The following is a 20,760-nucleotide window of genomic DNA, read 5'->3' on the forward strand; positions in this document are numbered from 1 at the left end:
ATGTGGTTCCTTGCACGGGGCCTGTTCCTGGGAAGGGCCCAGTAAACGCTATTGAATCAAAGGCATTACCAGCCAGACACAGAGCAGGGCAGCCTGGTTCGCTGTGGGTCCCGTGCCCCACGGCCTCTCATGCTCCCCGCCCTCAGACACCCGGATGGAAATGCTGTCCCAACCAGTTTCCCAATGTCCCTCCCACATCACCGGCCAGCGTCTCAGCTTGAGAGGGGCCACAGTTCAGGGCAGGCCCCCATTTCATCTAACGGCCCCACAGGCTCTGGAGAGCTCCCTGGTGCACGGACAGCGGGCCAGACTGCCACAAGGGATGCCCGAAGCCACACGCCGGGCAGTGGGCCACACGGGGGAGAGGTCAGGTTGGGGACACCCAGGTGCCCACAGCTGTCTCACTCCTTGGAGCTCTGCTGAGCCCTGTCTCACCTGGTCCTGCTGGAGTCTGCCCTCCAGCCTGGTGCCGGCCTGGCCGGGGGCCTGGGTTGGGGGGTGGCCTGAGCATGGTCTGTGTACCCTGGTGGCCTCCCCGCCTGGGGACCAGGTTGCTTGCAGCGCCCGGCACGGTTTGCTGCTTTTCAACAACAGACATTTCTGAGTTACCCACTGGGATCCGTTGCAGGGCCCACGCTGGGCAGACAGACCGCAGACGGCGACAGCACTCCTGGCGCAGGGCAGCGCCCGCCAGCAGTGCTCACTGAGGGCTCACTGCGTGCCAGGCGCGGGGCAGGCAGGTGACCGTGGGAGAGGATCAGAGTGCAGGCCCCCTGAGTGCCGACCACCAGCCAGGCCCATGCCGAGTCCCTGTCGGATCCTCCCGCACCCATGTGCCCATTTTACACACGAGGAAACTGAGGCTCAGAGATGCCAAGTCACTGGCCCAGGGTCCAGAGCTGGCTGATTCAGAGCCCTGTTACCTCTGCTGTTGCTTGAAGGTCAGGGTTAAGTGTCACCGTGCACAGCAAGCTGTGGCGGTGTGGGGTGCAGGGGAGAACCTGCAAGGAATTGGGGTTTGAAGACCTCTGTACCCCCCCTTCTCCCTCCACGAGGGATCAGGAAACTGAGGCTCAGTGAGAAGAGGAACCTGCACGCCCACAGGGAAGCAGGTCTCTGCTCACGGGCCCGAGCTGCCTGCTCGGCCGGGTCCCCTGCGCCCACAAAGCCACCGGAACAGGATGTGAAACGTTTCGAGAGCCAGAGCCGGTGCTGGCGGGGCTGGGTGGCAGGGCAGCATCGGGCCCCGGCCGCCCCAGCAGGGCCCACCATGTGCCGACAGGCCGGCTCCAGAGCATCTGCCGGAGCCCCTCTCCTCCCGGCCTCCGTGGTCCTGCTCGCCCCGCCGGCTGCCCACGAGGGTCCCAGGAGGGTAAGGAGCAGCCCGGCTCTGTCTCTAGGTCGTCCTGTGGCTCTGGGTTGGGGGACGGGAGCTCCGAACGCTGTGGCAGGAGCGGCCGTGGCTCTGCATTGTCCCTGCTCCCCGGCCTCAGCCTTTCCATTTGTCAAATGGGTGTTGGACTTGTCCCGTGGCTGCCAGTGTCTGCTCGCAGCAAAGGGAGGGAAACGGAGACAGGTCGGATGGCTCTTAAATGTATTCATGTAACGACTGCCCTCCGGCAGCTGGCCCGCCGGGTGGCTTTTGCAGGCTTTTCTGAAGTGGTAGTGATTGTGGTGACACTGTTATGTTTTTTGCTTCCCTACTTGGCACAGTAGACAGTGGCCACCCTGGTTTGGTTCTGCAGTTTAGAATGAGATCCCGTGTCGGGTACCAGGGGTGGAGGTGCCCTGAGCAGTAGTGGGGGGCGGGGGCCGGAGCCAGCGGGACCCCCGGCGCTCCCCCCACGCGCCTGGCGGGCTCACGCTCACCTGGTGGTCCCGCTGGCTGAGCCGTGTTTAGATCTCGGTGACCTGGACCCGCCACCTTTCTGACCCGGGGTGTGCCTTCTCCGCAGGCAGGGGGACGGGTGCAGGGCCGGGGTGTTGGAGGAGACAGCGGGGCGCACCCCTCGAGAGCAGGCCTGAGCTGGAGCCTGGGCCCATCCGCGCGCCCTTGGCTGGCCCGTGGCCTGGTACAAGCGGGAATTCCTCGCCCTGCCCGTCACGGGAGCAGGTATGACAGCCATGTGGGTGACTCCAGGTCTAGGCACTCAGGTGCTCGACTCCACTGGGGCCGGCGGACAGACGGGCAGACTGGCAGAGGGCTGCGAGGAGGCCGGCTCCCACCCGCCATGGCCCGGGCAGGCAGGCCCGCCGTGCCCAAGGGCAGGAAGGGCTGGGTGTTCCTTGCCTGCGTCTCTGTGGTGACTGGCAGGAGGTGGGCCATCGCCCACCGTCCTGGTCCTACTGTGCCGAGCCCCACGCCTTGGCCGACGCCTCTGCTGGCCCCAGCCACCGAGGTGAGTTTCCAGGGCAACCGGTGCCTCTGCGAGAGGCTGGGTGGTTCCCCTGCCCCCCCCCCCCCCGTGGGAACTGGTTGAAGGAGTTTGGCTGGAAGCCGCTACAGGGGAGTCTCCACCTGCCCCCTGGGTGTGTGTGTGGGGGACGGGGGGGGGGGGGGCACTGCCTGTGGTGCCCGAGTGCCCCCCCCCGCGGCCTGCCTACCTCTCCTGGCGGGTGGGTGGCCCTGGTCAGGGCTCCTGTGCAGGGGGATGGGGTCTCTCAGGTTACACAGGGCTTTTGTGCTGCATTGTATCGCCTGCTCCGCTGAGCACCCCGAGAGCCAGGTGGCGGCATTGTTGTTGTCGCTGTTCCCACCTTACTGATGGACATGCTGAGGCTAGGAAGGTGCAGGGCCGGGGCTTGAACATAAGCCTCGGCTCCAGACCTTTTTTTTCGGCTCCAGATCTTGAGAGAGAGTTTCCCAGACGTACGGGGGAGACGGCGCTGCTGGGACTGGGTCGCCCAGGCCCCATGGTGCGGTGGCAGCTGGCTGACACCCAGCAAGGAGGGGCGGTCAGGGGCACGCTGGGTCCCTCGGGGTGGTGGGCGCTTCTCAGGCAGGGGTGGCGTCTCCCACCGGCACTGCTGCGGGACATTGCTGCCTCCCGATCAGTGCCTTGGGGACTTCGGGCCCCTGTCTGTTGTTCTCTGTGTCAGGCTCAGGGGCAGAGTCTCCGTGTCCGGTCTGTCTGTGTCCCCTCTGCTTCTCTTCTTTCTCCTCCCTGCCTTCCACCCAGGCCGTCATCTGTTGGACTGTGTCAAGGTCAGGGCCCGCTGGTGTGTGGGGCACGGAGCCCTCCGGGGGTGCGGGTGGGGCACGGTCCCCAGGGCAGCCCGGTTCCCACTCTGCAGGCGGCAGTTCTCAGTGACCCCGGGCTGTGCGTGTGCTCTGAGTGTCCATCAGCCCCGGGGGGGTCAGAGGCAGGGCTGTGAGCGCCCATTTCCGGGGGACAGCAGGGCCCGCAGCGAGCTCCTGGCGTTTCCACGGCTCCAGGCGTTGATGTCTCTTGTTCTGATTGTCCCGGGACAGGGACGCCCATGAGGTCAGAGATTTTTTTTTTTTTTTTATAGAAAATTTTGAGTTTATTTGAACCAAACTGTCGACAATTGCCAGAATGCAAATATCAATGGACTGAGATAATGCTCCATAGAATGGCAGTTTTGCACCTTATTTTATACATTACAATCAAAAGTGAAGAAGCAAGTGGGTTCCATGAGATCCATTGGTGACAGATTAGGGAGGTGGGATGTTGGTCCAGGGGTTCCCAAAGGTGTGGACGGAGTCGGCGAAGAAGGAACAACACGGAGGCAGCGTTCAGTTGATCAGCATAGCGAGGTTCTCCGAGGTCAGAGATTTGTGGTGATGATGACGCCACACCCCCCACCCAGGAAAGTCGCCTTAGGTTGGAGGTGGCGTTTCCGCCTCCTGAGCCCCTCTGGGCTCTGCCTCCTGCCTGTGGGATCCCCTCCGGTTCCCAGAACCTGGCAGGAGAGGAGGTGGGGCTAGGCCAGGCCCACCCGCTGTCCCAGGAGCTCCCAGACGCGGCCCAGCTGTGTCACCTCCTGCCAAGGTGTGTGCTCACCCGCCCACAGAGGCCACCCCAGGGCCCGGGCAGGCCAGGAATGGTGACGTGTGTGCGGGGAAGTGACTGAGGAGCCGGGCCAGGCCACACCCTCTCCGTGTCCTCCCTGGGCTCTAAATATAGGCCACAGAAGGCAGCCCGACGGGGTGACCTCCACCTTCCTCCCCCACGGCCGGGCCTGGGTACCGGGCCTCTGGTCCTCGCTGGGCCACAGCATCCTCCGTGGCCTTGGCCCAGCGCAGGCTGGAGGAGATGATGGCCAAGGCCCGCGCTCACCCAGACATGGCCTTGAGCCCAGTCTTGCTCTGAGCCGCCCTGGGAGTCCCGCTACACACCTGTCAGGTACCGTCAGGGGCGGGTGGGGGTGGGAAGTATCCCCAGGCCCAGGATGATGCTGGAAACCCTGCCGTTCTGAGCGAGCCTGGCTAGGCGTGGCCGGAGACCCAGAGGTGCGGCCAGGGCCTCCCCTGGCCGGTGGTCTGCCCCAGGATGTCTGTGGGCAGGTCGGGGAGTGGGTCGGGAGCTTTTCAAGGGTCGCGACCTCTCTGCTGCCCGTGTCGGGATGGAAGTGGGAAGAAAAAGGGGCCCAGGCTTGGCCTGAGCACAGCTTTCCCCTCAACCGGGGGAGGCTGCTCAGGGGGCAGGGAGTGATGGAGGCCAGTGGGGCCTGTGGCAAACCCAGACCTGCCCCGGCCGGAGGGACAGCTGCGGGCCGCTCCTCCCAGCCTCCTGCTGCTCACGGAAACACGGACCTTGCGTGGCCAGGTCGTCCAAAGTTGCAGGAGAAGCCAGAAATGTGGGTTTTTATGTGAAATCACCTGACCTTTCACTTTGGCTCAAACACTGAAAAACACTTCGCCAGCCAAACGAGACGTGGGGCTGGGCTTGGCCTGGGTCTCATCCGGCGGCCAGTTCGCAGCCGGTCTTTGCGGCACCTGTACCAGGGCCCTGGCCTGTGGACTGGTGTCTGCAGCGCAGCGGGGTGCATGGGGGCTTCTCGGGACCCCCAGGGAGGGGCGGGTGCACCCCAGGGAGAGGGTGGGAGCCTGGGGCAGCTGGGGTCGGGGTGCACTGAGCAGGGTGAGGAGGAAAGGAGTGACGCGTTCATCATCGCCCACACGCCCCACACGCCCCACGGTGCTTTGCGCGCTGTTCCTCCCAGCAGCCCCTTTGTGCCAGGTGCCCGGCGGTGCTGTCTTGTTAGTCATGCCCCCTTCACACAGAATATGTTCCTTCAGGGTGAGGTGACCTGCTGGGGGCTGGGGTCACACGGTAGGAAGGGGAGGGGCTGGGCTCGGACCCAGCTGTCAGTGCCTGAACCTGTCTAGGCCACACTGCCCCCCTGGGAACCAGGGGTGTGTGTGCGTGTGTGTGTGTGTGTGTGTGCGTGTGTGTGTGCATGTACGCATACAGCTGAGCCGTGAACAGGCTCACCGGGACCCCAGGGGGGAGCCCCAATACCTCTGTAGTGATGAACTGCCCACGCCTCCCCTCCCCGCCTACCGGACACCCTCAAAGCCACAGCGGTGGCGTGCGGTGCCAGCGTCTGTGCCCTGATGAGTTGCTTGGCCGCCAGGCGCCCTTTTCCCGGCTGTGAGCTTGCTTCCCAGGCGCCTCCCTGGGAGAAGGATCAAGGGAGCCCCCGGCAGGTGCGGGCTCCCTGGCAGGTTCTGAGAGCTGGGCCGGGGGGAGGGCCGGCCGAGGGCAGTGTCCGGTCCGTCCCCGCTGTGCTGCTCTGCTCTCTGAGGACGTCCTTCTAAAGTCCCCCCCTCCTCCCCGCCCCAGGGCAGGTCCTGGAGCCTTCCTAACCCGCCTCCTGGGGACCCCCACTCCAACCCAGTCTACCCATCTTGCTTAAGAACAGACAAAACCAGCATTGATCACAGGTGTGTGATTATAGGAATATTCTAGAAATACTGGAGACTTCAGCGAAGGGAGGGGAAACGAGCCGCGCCGGAGTAGGAATAGCGCCCCCGCTTGGCGAGCAGGGGCAGGGCCCTCGGTCACCCGCGCAGGTGTCATGTCTGCACGCTGGCGAGCATCCGGTTTCTCACGGCTCCGTGTGGTTGCGAGGGGCCTGGCAGTCGGCTCAGGGTGTCTGCATGACTGTGTTGGCAGGGGTGTACCCCAAGTTCCTTAAATGTGCTCACACAGAAATCCCTGTGCACACCCCGGACCGCCACCTGAGGGTGAATTCCTAAGATGGGGTTGCCAAGCCAACGGGCATATCGTTTTTATTTATTTTTTAAAATATGTTTTTATTGATTTCAGAGAGGAAGGGAGAGGGATAGAGAGATAGAAACATCAATGATGAGAGAATCAGTGATTGGCTGCCTTCTGCATGCCCCCGACTGGGGATCGAGCCCACAACCCGGGCCTGTGCCCTTGACCAGTGTTGAACCCGGGACCCTTCAGTCCGCAGGCCAAAGCTCTATCCACTGAGCAACACTGGCCAGGGCGGGCATATCGTCTTAATGTCCTAATAGAAACTGCCAAGTTGTCCCCCCTGCCGTCCCCGGGTGCTCAGGGGGGCGCGCAGAGGGTGGGAGTGACGGGGCCCCTCTGCCCGTGGACACCTGAGGCTGGGCGCACGGTGGGTGCGCAGCATGTGCTTGTGGGGTGTGGAGTGGGGTCCCGCCCTCGTTTTACCGGAGGGAAACGGAGGCTCGCGGGGCGCCCGCGCACTCACTCCGGGCCCTGGCACCCAGGCCCCGCCCCCGCAGGCCCCGCCCCTCCCGCCGCTGGCCCCGCCCTCCCGCCGCAGGCCCCGCCCCGGTACGGCCCGCCCCTCCCGCCGCCGGCCCCGCTCTCCAGCCTCAGGCCCCGCCCCTCCCGCCGCAGGCCCCGCCCTCCCGCCGCAGGCCCCGCCCCGGTCCGGCCCGCCCCCGGCATGACCTCAGCGGGCCGGGCGGCCGGCGCAGAGCGCAGCAGCGCGGAGCCGCGGGGGCCTCCGCAGCCCGCGCCGCCCCCGGTCCCGCGGCCCGGCCGGCCGCCCGCGCCGCCGCGAGCCGCCCATGGTGCAGCGCATGTGGGCCGAGGCGGCCGGGCCTGCGGGCGGAGCCGAGCCGCTGTTTCCGGGCTCCCGGCGGAGCCGCAGCGTGTGGGACGCCGTGCGCCTGGAGGTGGGCGGCCCCGACAGCTGCCCGGTGGTGCTGCACAGCTTCACGCAGCTCGACCCCGACCTGCCGCGCCTAGAGGTGGGTGAGCCCGGGACCCGGCCCGCGGCCCAGCGAGGGGGTGGGGTGGGGGCGGGGGCCAGGGTCCCGATCGGTCCGGAAGGAGGGTCCCTCTGCAGAAACCCCCCTCCTCGCTGTAACCCCAGGGCAGCCGGAGGACGTGGGGGCCGCCCGCGCAGCTGGTCCAGCAGTTTAGGGACCGGCGCTGGGTCTGCCTGCCCCTCATCCCCGCAGAGCCTGCCTCGCGGAGCCGAGCCGGTGTGCCAGCCCCGCGCCCTGCACCAGGCAGACCTGTTTCCGCGGGCTGTCACCGTGCGAGCAGGGCCGGGCCCTATTTCGTCTCGGCTGCCAGCCCCGGCTTGCACAGGCAGCTGGCTTCGCAATCCCGGTGCCGAGTGCTTCGGGGGGCAAGCTCCTGGCGCGCCCAGAGATGGCGGGGACCCCCATGGCCTTCCAGACGTTCCTCTTTCGGGTCAGAGGTAGAGCTGCCGTTCAGGACTGCTCTGAGGGAGGGCCGGTGGAGGGGAAGCGGGCCTGCAGCCTGTGGGGCCAGGTGTCGGGGCAGGGAGGTTGGGACAGGGCCCGCTCATGCCCAGAGGGGTGACTGACTCATTGCTGCTTGGTTAGAAAATGCCCAGCGCCAGCCCTGGCCCCGGAGCTCAGATGGTTAGAGCGTCGTATAATACGCCAAGGTTGGGGGTTCGACCTCTGGTCAGGGCGCGTATACGGATCGACCAACGAATGCATGAATAAATGGAGCAACACCTCGATGTTTCTCTCTCCCTCTCTCCCTAAAGCCAATAAGTAATCATTCTTTAAAAAAGGAAAAGGAAATGGCCCCACGCCGTAGGTTTGGAAGGATTCAGAGAAGGGGAGCTGTGCCTGTCGCCAACGGGGGCAGGATTCTTGTTCCTGGTGCGCTCTGTGTAGTGGGGTTCAGTGGGTCATGGGGTCACACAGGTGGGGGGGAGCGATACCTTCCTTCCGCCCGCCTGTGCACCTGCCCCTGCAGCAGAGAGAGCAGATCCAGGGACGCGCCCCTCACCCGCTCTGCTTGGGCACGGGGCCCCGGGCAGAGGCCAGCCCTGGATGGAGGGGCTCAGCATGTTAAGGCCTAGCCAGAGCCTTAACAGTGAAGTTCCTGAGACACCCCGCCCCCTCCGTGCTGGTTAGGGCCCCTTGGAGCCCTGCACCCCCTCCCCCCCCATCACTGTAGGCCCGGTGTGCTGTGATTGCTGGCAGCCTGCAGCTGGGTCTTGTGCCTCTGCGTGTCCCCAGTATCTCGCCAGGGCCTAGATTTTGCCCAAGGACAAATCGTGTCTCCATGCCCAGCGTGGGGGGAGATCTGGGGGGCAGGGGGAGGGGACCCCAGCCTGGGAGACACTTTCCTCCTGAGCTCGGCGTGTCCGGGACCCTCACCACCCCAAGCTTCGGCTTTCATTGGCGGCTGCAGCAGGACCCTGGGAGGCCTGACACCAGCCCAGTCCTCATCTGACTTGCATTACGGCTGGCAGCCAGGCCGGCTTTGTGTGCTGGAGGGTCTGGCCTGCACGCTCTCAGCTCTCAGCTCTCAGCTCTCAGCTCTCAGCTCTCAGCGCCGGGCAGGTTCCTGGCCAGGGTGCGGCCAGCTGCTCAGCCCATTCCCTGCCCCCTTCCCTCCCTCTCTCTCTGACCGTGTGCATCCCTGGGGACCTGAGGGAGAGGCAGGTCTGAGCCCCAGCCTTGCCCAGGGGTGGCCTTCTCTCTGTCTCCCCTCCCCTCCCTCCCCCTCTCCCTCCCTCTCTCCCCCTCCTGCTGCTGCCATCCGGGCCTCAGCACCAGATCCAGGCCGCGACCACTGTTTAGAATCAAAGGGGAAGCTTCTGGCTGGAGCAGGAAAACCAGGGTCCTGGCAGAAGAGGAGTCCACTGCCGGAAACCAAACACAATGACCATTTACCATGGGCGGTGGAGGGGGCGGGGAAGTCCCTGTCCCTCCTGCCAATGCCCCCCCCCCATCCTGGGGCTGGCTTCCTGGCCGCTGTCATGCGCCAGAGCGGCAGCAGCACTGCTGTGGGCCCTGTCCTCTCTGGAAACCCCCAGGCAGTTTCTGCCTCTCCCCCTGCCCCCCCGTTTCCCCACCAGCCTCCAGCCAGGGCTTCCCTCGCCGCCGGGCTACCAGAGGTTCTCGTGTTGTAACGTACCCCGCGAATCACAGAAGGACGCCTCAAGAAGTCGAATTAAAGAGTCACATTTATTGCAATCCGGGACCATGAGGGGCCATTCCCCAAATCTCATAGTAACAAGATGGTGGCAAAGCCAGACTTCTATAGGCAAAAAAATCACAAAGGTATTGATTACATCCCAGGGTTTGGAATGAGGAACCTAGTTTGCAAAAAAGCAGTTTACAGAAGCAGAATTAAGCATGTTAATTATAAACACATTGTCTAGAGCCCTGGGGTAACCTGGGTTAAACTTAGGCATGTTCTCTAAATTACAGTTTTGGGTCTGGAGCCCTCTGACCTTGGGGTAACTGTGCTGTCCTTCCCAGGGGGAGGAAAATGGGCTTTCTAAGACCAGTATGACCACAACCCATGGGATATTCACATTACAATCAATAAGGCATATAATCGAATGGGATGATTCATACAGTTCAGAAAATCAAAATAACCTGTCCACGGTTAAACAAAGCAAATAGGTACCATACTTCACTCGCACATCTGGGCATCTGCTCCCCCGTCTTCTTGATTCTAAAGCCTGTGCGGTTCTGTGCTCTCTGGGGGTCACCGGCCCATGCCCCGTGTCCCGGCAGGCCCCTCCTCGGCCAGGCAGCTCCCTGGCCTGTAGCACCTACTGGATGCAGGCGCCACCTCCCCATCCAGCCCTCCAGGCAGGTGCCAGCCCCACTATCGAGGGGACCAGAGCCCCTGAGCTAGACGTATGCACAGCCGGGAAGGACGCAGCCAGGACTTGGACCTGGGCTGTGTCCTCTTGGGCGCCGGCTGTGTACTCGAGACCAGAGGGGTCAGAGAAGGCTCGCCATCGAGGCAACGTTAAGTTCACGAGGAGGACGCTGGAGCTGTGGGAAAATGGAACCAGGCCCAGGCAGCCCAGAAGCCGTGGCCAAGTGAAGGGCAGGGATGCTTAGAGGCCAGAGGAAGGCCAAGTGCTGTGGCCAGAGCACACTGGGGGGCCTCCAGGAAGGAGCAAGCCCTCAGCAAGCCCCCCGAGGTTTAAAATAACAGCGCATAGGAGCCGGAACTCTGTGGGAGGCCCAGTGCTGAGCGATTCCATGCATTGTGTCCTCTGCGTTCAGGACTATCAGCAGCCCATTCAGCAGAAGGGACAACTGAGGCGCTAGAGGTTAATTAGATTGCACAGCCTCTCCAAGCGAGCAAGTGGCAGAGGCAGGGTTCTGACCCGGGCAGCGGGCCTGCAAGGCCTGAGAGCATCTGTGGGTGGGATGGAGTGAGGGGGGGCTCCTCTGTTCTTGGGGTGGAGACACACAGGGGGTCTCCTTCCAGGCCCCCCGCCTCCTCAGGGTTCTCTGGCCTCCTGCCCACACTGTGTGCAGATCTTCAGTTTAACCCCCAGGGCCTTGACCCCCGGGGCCCCAGCGGCATGGCCTCAGGTGCCGTGTCTGTGTCTGCCTGCCATTTTCAGGGACCACACCGACCCTGCGGTTCCCTCTTGCTTTGCTCCTCGGGCTGCAGGAGAAGGGTGGGTGCCGGCTGGCGGGTCCTGGCTGGGAAGACTCGCACACGCTGGGCTGTAGGTGCCGGACGCTCAGGGAAGGCCCGGAGTGGGAGTGGGGGATGGGGGTCGGCCCTGGGAGATGCTGGGCCGCCTGGGAATTGGACAGACCCAGGCCCTGTCTTCGTTGGAATCGATTCAGCACCGGCCCTCGGTGGCCCCTGAGCGAGCAGTGGGGGCGGTTTCAGGGGCTGCTGGCTGGTGGCCCCGACGGCTCCCTTGGCGTGGCGTGTGGCTCCCTGTCCCAGGCTGGGGCCTCCAGCCTCGCAGGCCCAGAATCGCTGTGTTCCCGGACACACAGGTCCAGTGAAGGGACTCCAGATCCACTTCTGAGGATCTGAGAGTCGACACCTGCGGCCTAGAGCAGGCGGCGGCCGGGCCGGGCAGTGAGCGGACGAGGAGAGCCCGGCGGCTGGGTGGGCAGGGCGGTGGCACCCAGCACAGGGCTGCGTGTGGGGAGTCCAGGCGCGGGGGTTGCTCTGGCACTTTCCTCTCCGGGAAGGTGGGCCGCCCGCACGGCCTGCTCCAGTCACGCCTGGGGCCTATGCTGCCCTCTGGGAGCGGGGGTGGGGGGTTGGGGGGTGGGGCGGGGAGAGCTGAAGCAGGAGCGTGGGCGCTGGAGGGCTGGCTCGGCCCGCAGCCCTGACCTGCTCCTGCGCCCTGAGCCTCGGTTTCCTTTGCTGTAAAATGGGCCTGTGCCAGTTCCTCCGCTGAGGGTTCTGGGAGGACCGAGCGAGAGGCGGCCTGACAGGCAGTCCCCGCAGCGCCCGGCGCGGCGTCAGAGCCAACAGGCGGGGCCGCCTGGGTGTGTGTCCTGCCCCGGCTCCGGGGAGGTCAGCCTGGTGCTTCCCAGCGTGTCCTGTAGCTGAACCTCAGGCCTGTGGGGCCCTGGCCGTCCCCTCAGAGAGAGGAGTGGGTACGGTGAGCCTGCCTCCCCCGACTGGCGGTGTGACCCCAGGAAGTCCTTCCCTTCCCTGGTCTCTTTCCTGCATCCGTGTGACCAGGAGCAGCCACCAGTAGAGCGAGGCCTGGGTGTGTCTCCACAGGACAGGAGCGTCACAGGCCAGGGTTCAAGTCCCTGCCCCAGCTGCCACTTCCTGGCTCCTGGCCTGGGCGCGTTCCCTCCCGCTCCTTCCTCATCCATCAAGTGAGGTGTGGGGAGGACTAAACGCGATGAGTGTGTGTGCCGAGGGCCTGGCGCCCAGGAAGTGCCCACGTGTGCTGGACACTGGTCCGTGGTATTGCTGTGGGGACTGGACCTTCAGCCAGCCCCACCCCACACCTCCAGGGGCCGGGCCACCCTCCTCAGCCGTCACCCATCTCTCCTCCCCGCGGCAGCACATTTAAAGAGCTGGGCTCCGGCTGGCGGGAGGGCTCTTGGGGAGATGGGTCAGCCTCTTTGGGGGCTCAGCACAGCCTCCAAACTCCAATTTCTGGAATCACTGAGCTTCTCGGTTGCCCTGGAAACCAGACACCTTGAGGGGTCTCCAGCCAAGGCTGTCTCTGTGGGTTGCGGTGTCTGAACCAGGAGAGTGGCCCACCCTGATGCAGGGCTGACCTTGAGTCCCCTCCGGGGCCATCTGTGCCCTTGGGCTCAGTGCAGTGCACCAGCAGGGTCACGCGGGAACGGCATTTTCATTCTCCGGGCCCTGGGCTCATGGTCTAAGAGATGAGCCAGGACTTGGACTTGAACAGTCCTGGTTCTCTCCTCAGCCTGGACACTGTCTGCTGGGTCACCCTCCCGGCCTCAGTCTCCCGCTCTGTGTAATGGGTGCCTGGGATTCCTGAGGGATGGGGAGGAGTGTGGCCTGGTCCTTAGAGTTCCTGGGGTTCCCGCTTGGTCTGACTCAACGTTGGAGCTCCTGCTTTCAAGCAGGAGGAAAAGTCGGACAGCTGCACGGCTGGCTTCCACCCTCAGACTTGCAGGGTGACTCGGCCCCCCTCTGGGTTCCCGGAGCCGCTGGCAGGTCTCCCACAGCTTTCCTGGGAGGTTTTTCAGCCTCAGCTGGTGCTGGTGGTGGGGGCTGTGTGCTGCCAGCCATCCCACAGCAGCAGCACGTCCCGCTTCCTGGGCACTTTCGTGTGCCAGGTGCCGGTCTGGGCTTCGAGCCTCGTGGCCGCCACTGTGACCCTGTTAGAGAGACGCTCTTCTCCCCACTTCACAGGCGAGCTCACTGAGGCCGAGGGCAGAGGCTCGGCAGAGCTGGGAGTCAGAGCCCTTCATGCGGACCGTGCTCTGGGGTCTGCTGGGCTCTGGGGAGGGGCCTCACGCACCTAGGGCTGCCGGGGGCTGGTGGGTGGCCGGTCAGGGCCGCGAAGTGGCCTCGGTGACTCGGTGGACCCAGGCAGCAGCTCACAGTGGTGACCCAATGCGCACGGGGGCCCTGACGAACCCCTTGTTGTAGGGCATTCGGGCTTGGCCTACAGTCATTTGGGGACGCCACCCTGAAAAGGCTGATCCGGTGACACATTAACAGATGCCCCCTAGGGCTCGGGGCTGTGGGACACCCTGGGTGCCCATTCTGCTGGCCTCTGCTCACCAGGGCCTGGGGGCACCCCGTCACCTTCACTCCACTGGACCCAGGTGCTGGAAGGCACAGCTCTGAGGGGGTCCCAGGGCGCTGGGGTGCCTGCTTGGGTGGGACAGGAGGCTCTGTCCCCTGAGGACACACCATCCACGTGACAGTCTTTCCTCCTCATAGCTCAGTGCTGCCCCGTGGACGCCGACCCTCAGGACATCTGTCTGCTAGGTCATCCCCTCCTCTCCGAGGCTCCCAGCCCCTGCCAGTGTCCACAGGGCCTGCTGCCCACGGCTGCTTCTGGCCCAGGCGGCCTGCTCTGCTCACAGGGTGGCCCAGGGTCATGTGTGGGTTCTGGGGGCGGATGCCCGGGCTTCGGCTGCTTTCCTCCCCTGGCAAGGGGGTGAGGCAGGGAACAGATGCCCACTCCGCCCGGGACCCGGGAACTCCCCGTAGAGCCTGCGCCTGCCTCTCGGTCGACGGCTTCCATGGTGCCCGCACTCAGAGATGCTGTCATGGTCTGGCTTGTCCCTGCGGCTGCTGCGGGCGGGGACAGGGAGGATGGGGGGCAGTGATTCCCCAGCCCAGCCTGTGCGCTCAGCATCCCGCCCTGCCCCCCAGTTGGCTGGCAGAGGGGGCCCCTGGGGTGGGGGCAGGGCTCAGGGATCACATGACGCCCAGGCAGGGCCGGCCAGCTGCTCTCAGCCAGCAAGGCCCATGGCTCAGTGCAGAACCGCTATTTAGACCCGAGGCCCTGGCCCTGCCCGCGCGTTAGCCTGGCCAGGGAGCGCCCTGTCCAGCGGGCCTGGATGGAGGCCCGGGCAGCCAGGTGCTGTGTGGGCTCCAGAGGGGTTCGAGCCCAGTGCCCTCTGGCAGCAGGTCCTGCACGGCTTCCAAACTGGCGGGACCGTGGGCTCAGCTGGGCCAGATGTGGCCGGAGTCCCAGGAGAGGGCCAGGCCTTGGTGGGAGGCAGCCTCTGGGACTTGGAGGAGATGTGGGGGTGGCAGGGCTAACAGGCCCCCTCCCCCAGGGGCTCTTCCAGGCAGGCAGCGGGTGTGGGGAAGGATGGGCGCATCTGTTTCTGTTTTTCTGCTCCAGGAGGAGGAATTCCCCTCCCTGCTGGAAGGACTGGGCCTCCCCAGCGTGGGCTGTGGGGGTGTGGGTGTGGGAGGTGCTGCTGTGGGCTCCCTGCTAACTTCCAGGAAACGGCCGGCTGTCTCCCTGGAGGAGGCGGCGAAGGCTCCGGAGCCGGTGTGATTGCCGTGGCTTTCCCGTTGGTACGATGCCCGGAGTGGGAGGGCGTCCTCGGGTCAGAGGAAGTGGGCTTCCGGAGGACGGCTCCCGGGCCCCCCAGAGCCCTCCTGGTTCCGGCCCCGGGCCCCGCGCAGCCCAGCTTCAGGACAGGGCTGTCAGTGGCCCGGGCTGAGTCAGCGCTTTGCACTGGGCCTCCTCTGAGGTCCACGCCCACCCTGCCTGGGGCAGTGACCTGTGCCTGGTCCCAGCTGCTGTCACTGACCGTGTGACTGATGGCCGTGTGCCCACTGGCACCTCTCAGCTGGCTCCTCCTGAGCCCTTGGAGGTTGGCATCTTTACTCCTAGGCCCCTTCCCGCCCCCCCCCCCCCCCCGAAAGTTCACCCTCCCCTGGACAGGGCCCGCGGGGAGAGGGCTGTGCCGTGACTCAGTGGCCTCGTCCAGGCCCGGGGGGCAGTGGGACGGGGACACTGCCTCCGAAAACAAGGGCCTTCCTTTCTGCCGGGGTCCAGGCTGCAGCCGGCTGACCCCTCTTCCTGGCCCAGCCAGTCCCATGGCTTTGGGTCCTGCAGAACCCCAGCTGGCAGCCTGCACGTCAGCACTGTCCTCTTCCTCACCCTGTCCCCGCGCACATGCTGACAGGGAGCCGGGAACTCCTCTGTTGCCCAAGAAGGCACGAGGCCATGAATGAGCAGAACAGGAAGGAAGCGGCCTCCAGGGGGCCCCACACCTGCCAGACCCGTGATGCTGGCTCCAGGGCTGGGCGGGGAGGAGCGGCTATCCTGCGGGGTCTGCTGGGGTCGGGGGCAGGCTGCGCGGAGGAGGGTGGAGGGGAGGGCCGCACGTCCCCCTGGGGGCCTGGCTGTCGGGCCTGGGGTCCCAGCGGCCGCTCGCCTGCAGCAGGCGACTCCGACAGGTTGCTCTCCTCTCCGCCTCCACGCAGCACCTGTGAGGTGACCAGGAGCAGTGCTTGTCTTGGGGGGCACCCTGGGCGGGAGCAGGTTGTTGAGGGGTGGGCTCGTCGGGTCCACACCCAGCTCCTGGCCGGAGGGGGTGGCCCTGATACGGATCCCCTTCTCAGGCTGTCCTGTTTCCTTCTGGGTCTGAGGTGTGTGTGGCCACTGATCGGGGCCTCCCCCGGGGAACAGGGTGCATGCATCGGCCGGCAGGGTCCTGACCCCCGCCCGTGCCCGGCGCTGTCTTTGCAGAGCTCCACGCAGGAGATCGGCGAGGAGCTGGTCAACGGGGTCGTCTACTCCATCTCCCTGCGCAAGGTGCAGGTGCACCCCGCGGCCAGCAAGGGCCAGCGCCGGCTCGGGGTGAGTGTGGGGCGCCCGGTTCCACATGCCGCCCTGGGACGGCACCCACTTCTCCCAGGGCTTTCCTGCCCTTGGGCCCCACAGTCCTGCTCCCAAAGGAATCAGCCCCCGGGCTCCGCCAGGTGCAGCTGCTTCCACCGGCTTCCCTTTTCCCTTCATGCTGGTTTGGGAGTGTTTGTGCGTCTGGCCCGTGTTTCCTGTTTTGGCTGCTGCTCCCCGCTGTCCCGTGGAGCTGTCCTCCTGTCTGTCCGCCCACACCTCCGAGCCTCAACATCCCCACACTTAGGACGGGCTGTTTTCACCCCAAAAAGGGTGGGGTGGGGGCTGGCTGCACGGTACAGTTGCCTGTAACTTGGTCTCTCAGCGAGCACAGCCCGTGGCCCCTCCAGGTCGGAGCCGAGGCCGGCCTTCCAGAGGGGAGGCCGGTTGCCACGGTGATCCAGCCCCTCTGGGCCTGGGACCTGGTCGGGTTCTGTGGCCATTGGCACCGCCCTGCGCTGAGTGCCCGCGTGCCCTGCTGTGCTGCTCCCTCCCGCCAGGGCGCTCGGGTGATGCCCTTCCCACAGGGAGGGGCTGTCCCTGCTCAGCTAGCACATGGCCTGCAGGCCTGGCCTTTCCCGTCACCCCCTCAGATCCACTTTTAAACGTGAGAACCTTTTTCTGGGGGGACGCTCACGTCCCACCTCCTGCCACAAGTCCCCGAGCGTGTGGGCGCTCATTTGCGCTCCAGCCCTCACCCTTCTGGGGGTCCCTGTGGCTGCCCCTGCCCACACGGCCCTCCTCTGCCCACCCCAGTGTGAGAATGAGTCGGCCCTGAGCCTGTACGAGACCTGCAAGGTGCGCACGGTGAAGGCGGGCACGCTGGAGAAGCTGGTGGAGCACCTGGTGCCCGCCTTCCAGGGCAGCGACCTCTCCTACGTCACCATCTTCCTGTGCACCTACCGGACCTTCACCACCACCCAGCAGGTCCTGGACCTGCTGTTCAAACGGTGAGCGCCCCGCCCTCCGAAGCACGGGCTCCCCCACCCGCTGCTGTGTGTCTCTGGGAAATCCACTTGCCCTCTCTGAGCCTCAGTTTGCTCATGTGAACACAAGCAACCTCCCGGGTTGTCAGGACTGCTGGGGGCTGACTGAACTCTCTTGCCAAAGCCGCTCTCTGCCTCCAGCCTCGTCGCCCTGTGCCCTGGGGTGAAACAGCTCTCATTTGAGTAGAGGTTCCAGCTTCTCTCCGGGGGTCCCCTGCCTGAGTGCAAGGGCCCTGGAGGCAGGCTGGGGGCCCAGGCCCACTCGGATATCTGTGAGGTGTCAGTTGGGGTTCATTCATCCCACAAACGTATTTGTGAAGCCCGTCCTGTGTGCGGGTACTTTTCTGGGCACAGAACATAATTCAGTGCAAAACGCAGCTAAACCCCGGCCCTCCAGGCTCCGGCCCAGCGGGGGGCGGGCGGCCAGTAACAGCAGCCGTCACAGCAGGTTCGGTAGATGTGACGCCCTCACGGCCTCCTCTAGATACGGATGCATCCTCCCTTACTCCCACGAGGACGGCGGGCCCCAGGACCACCTGAGGAAGTGAGTGCGCTCGGGGTCCTGGGAGGGCCTCTGAGGCTGCGGGGCGGGCAGAACCCTGGGCCCCGCTTCCCTGGGGCCTGAGGGCTCCTGCAGGAGGGAGAGTGGGGAGCTGTGGGTGGGCCCTGGGCCCCAGGGAGCAGAGGGAGGCTGGGGACCTAGAGCCAGCCCCCCGGAGAGAACCGTCCTCCCCACAGCCCGCCCAGCCCTGCTCACCCCGTCCCTGCCCCATCCCTGTCTGGGTGCCCTGTCTGGGTGCCCAGGACATGTGGTGTGGGAGCGCCCGGCTCACACCCGGCCCCACCTCATCCTCCCGGTCCAGTTGTGGGTGGGGCCGAGGCAGCTGGGCCCATTCCCCACGGACAGTGTCAAGGGAAGACGAGGCACAGAGAGTAGGGCAGCGCATCGGGCAGCAGCTGAGGCTGAGCTGCCACAAGGGCCGTGACGGCTGGGCAGGGCACTCGCTGCTGGTCCCTCATCCCTGCATGGTTAGCAGCACCCACTGTGTGCCAGTCTGTGCCAGGACCGAGCAGGCAGCCCCTCCCTGGCCTGGTGGAGCGTACGGTCCAGTGGGGGGTGCTGGAGACAGACAGAGAGGGTATCAGGCTCTCCGGGCAGGAGAAGTGGTCACACGGTCGATGGAGGGCACCCTGCCTGCTCACCAGGCCGGGTGGGCAGGGGCACTGGCCTCTGGATGGACAGGGACGGGCCCAGAGTCCAACCCCCACAGGGGCCATGGGAGGGCCGCATGGAGGGGGAGCCAGGCCTGTGACTCTGCTGCCCCCATCCCCCCGCCCAGTGCCATCTCCTCCATCCTGGGCACCTGGCTGGACCAATACTCGGAGGACTTCTACCAGCCCCCGGGCTTCCCCTGCCTCAAGCAGCTGGTGGCCTACGTGCAGCTCAACATGCCTGGCTCGGACCTGGAGCGCCGCGCGCACCTGCTCCTGGCTCAGCTGGAGCGCACGGAGCTCACAGAGGCGGAGCTGGAGGGTGAGGAGAATGGGGGGGGCCCTGGGGAGGGGTCAGTGCTGGACACAGAGGAACCTCCAGAGGCTGGCGTGGGGCAGGCCGGGAGCACAGACTGGCCTCGGACCACCCACCTGACTGCGGGTGGGGAAGCGTCCTGGGCTGAGGCTTCTCTGGAAGGCAGTGGCCTGGTTTTTGTCTTGGGAAAGCAGGCGTGTTGCTGAACTTTTCTCCTGTTACAGCTCTATCACCAGCTCCAGCGCTAGAGCCAGCTCCAGCACCAGTTCTAGCACCCAGTCCTGTGCCAACTTCAGAGCAGGAGCCAGCGCCAGCGCCAGCTCCAGCGCCCAGTCTAGCGCCAGCTCTAGCGTCCAGTCCTGTGCCAACTTCAGAGCAGGAGCCAGCTCCAGCGCAAGCTCTAGCGTCCAGCCTAGCGCCAGCTCTAGTGCCCAGTCCAGTGCTGGCATCAGAGCAAGAGCTAGTGCTGGCTGGAGAGCCTGAGCCCGCTCTCGAACCAGCTCCAGAGCGAGAGCCAGCCCCGGGACCCACTCCAACAGCAACTGCAGAGCTGGAACCGGCTCTGTCGCAAACTCTGGAGCTAGAGCCGGCGCCAGCACCAGAGCTTTCCTGGCCTTCGCCTGTGGCTGCAGAGAACGGGCTCAGCGAGGAGAGGCCTCACCTCTTGGCGTTTTCTCCCGACCTGGTGGCGGAGCAGTTCACCCTGATGGATGCGGTGAGCAGCTCTGCTCAGCGGGCGGGAGGGCGCACCTTCCTCCGGCGTCTGCTGCCCACACAGCCGATCCCTGGTCCGAGCTGGTGGCCTGGCCCCATCCCCACCCCCACCCCCAGCTCCAGCTCTGCGCACCGCGTGACCCGGGCAAGCTTCTGATCCCCAAGCCTCCATTTCCCTGCGGACTGTGGAGCTGGGACCCCACCTACCCCTCTCTGCACAGAGTAACTGAAGGTTAAAGGAAGTGGAACAATAGAAAATGGGGGAGCCTGGCTGTTTGTGGGGGAGGGGAGCTCCCCCATCTGCCCAGGAGGCCTCACCACTTACTAGGCACCTGTACTGGCCCTAGGGCAGCCTTGGCCACACCTCCAGCTGTGGGCCCCCAATGGATGAGCATCTGGACAGGGAGGGGCACAGGTGTGAGGGGCTCAGGGCCACCCGGTGCCACTTGGTGTGGTGCCCGCAGTTAGTGAGGGTGGCTGGTGAGGACGCCACACTCTCCCGCCGGCATTTCATCCCGGGTCCCTCGCGTGCTGGTGCCCACGGGGCAGGGAACAAGGCCCCGGGGCTCCACCGCTCAGCCACAGCCTCAGCTTTCAGGTCCCCAGCCCTGACCAGGGCCCTGCCTGGGACTGGGGGCGCCCGGTGCTGTGCTGGGGTGTGGCAGAGCCGAGTGACACGCCCCTGCCCCCCAGGAGCTGTTCAAGAAGGTGGTGCCCTACCACTGCCTGGGCTCCATCTGGTCCCAGCGGGACAAGAAGGGCAAGGAGCACCTGGCTCCCACCGTCCGGGCCACCGTCAGCCAGTTCAACAGCGTGGCCAACTGCGTCATCACCACCTGCCTCGGGGACCGGAGCGCGACAGCCCGGGCCCGGGCCAGGGTGGTGGAGCACTGGATCGAGGTGGCCAGGGTATGCGGGAGCCCTTCGCCGCCTTCACCCCCTCCCAGGGCTGTGGTCTGTGGCACCAGCCCTTCCGTTTCAGGGCCTCGATGACCTTGACCTGTCTCCCCCCAGCTCCCCACCCCGCCCGTGCTCACTTCCTCCTTAGGTTCCTTCCTGGGTTGGGCTCAGGTCCCTCCCACCCCCCAGCGATATTCATGGGGCACAGGTCCCCTGGGAGGGGGGCTCCCGGGCATCTCACCCAGAAGGGGAGGTGCCAGCCCCCCTCACGCTGCTCCCCACCCCCCAGGAGTGCCGGGTCCTCAAGAACTTCTCGTCCCTCTACGCCATCCTCTCCGCTCTGCAGAGCAACTCCATCCACCGGCTGAAGAAGACGTGGGAGGAAGTGTCCAGGTGGGCGGGCCTCCGGGGCTGGACCCTGCCCTCGGGAGCCTGCGACCTGCGGGGCCCACATGTGGGGTGGGGGGGCGGAGGGGGGCAAACCTTCCACTGGCCTTAGGCCAGCAGTTCTGCCTCAGGACTCAGGTTCCCTATCTGTCAGGCCCTGGACTGAGCCACACAAAGTCAAAA

The 20,760-nt window shown here is 65.5% G+C and overlaps 1 protein-coding gene across 4 annotated transcripts in view; it reads left to right on the forward strand.

The window, feature by feature from the left end:
* Positions 1 to 20,760, forward strand: part of RALGDS (ral guanine nucleotide dissociation stimulator) — a 39,219-nt gene that overhangs the window by 11,073 nt on the left and 7,386 nt on the right. The window contains exons 1-8 of one of the 4 annotated variants that reach the window (XM_070430368.1): positions 1,243 to 1,372; positions 15,913 to 16,023; positions 16,819 to 17,012; positions 17,497 to 17,592; positions 18,389 to 18,582; positions 18,801 to 19,291; positions 19,984 to 20,199; positions 20,480 to 20,583. In XM_070430368.1, the coding sequence (XP_070286469.1) occupies positions 1,271 to 1,372; positions 15,913 to 16,023; positions 16,819 to 17,012; positions 17,497 to 17,592; positions 18,389 to 18,582; positions 18,801 to 19,291; positions 19,984 to 20,199; positions 20,480 to 20,583 (1,508 nt within the window). In that variant the 5' untranslated portion in view covers positions 1,243 to 1,270. Of the gene's footprint in view, positions 1 to 1,242; positions 1,373 to 7,039; positions 7,223 to 15,912; positions 16,024 to 16,818; positions 17,013 to 17,496; positions 17,593 to 18,388; positions 18,583 to 18,800; positions 19,292 to 19,983; positions 20,200 to 20,479; positions 20,584 to 20,760 lie in introns of those variants that run through there. The other 3 variants (XM_070430366.1, XM_070430367.1, XM_070430369.1) reach the window with 3 other exon arrangements.

Source organism: Myotis yumanensis, unplaced genomic scaffold (assembly GCF_028538775.1).
Source record: "Myotis yumanensis isolate MYYU_CA2020_CCGP unplaced genomic scaffold, mMyoYum1.0.hap1 SCAF_12, whole genome shotgun sequence".
Taxonomy (NCBI): domain Eukaryota; kingdom Metazoa; phylum Chordata; class Mammalia; order Chiroptera; family Vespertilionidae; genus Myotis; species Myotis yumanensis.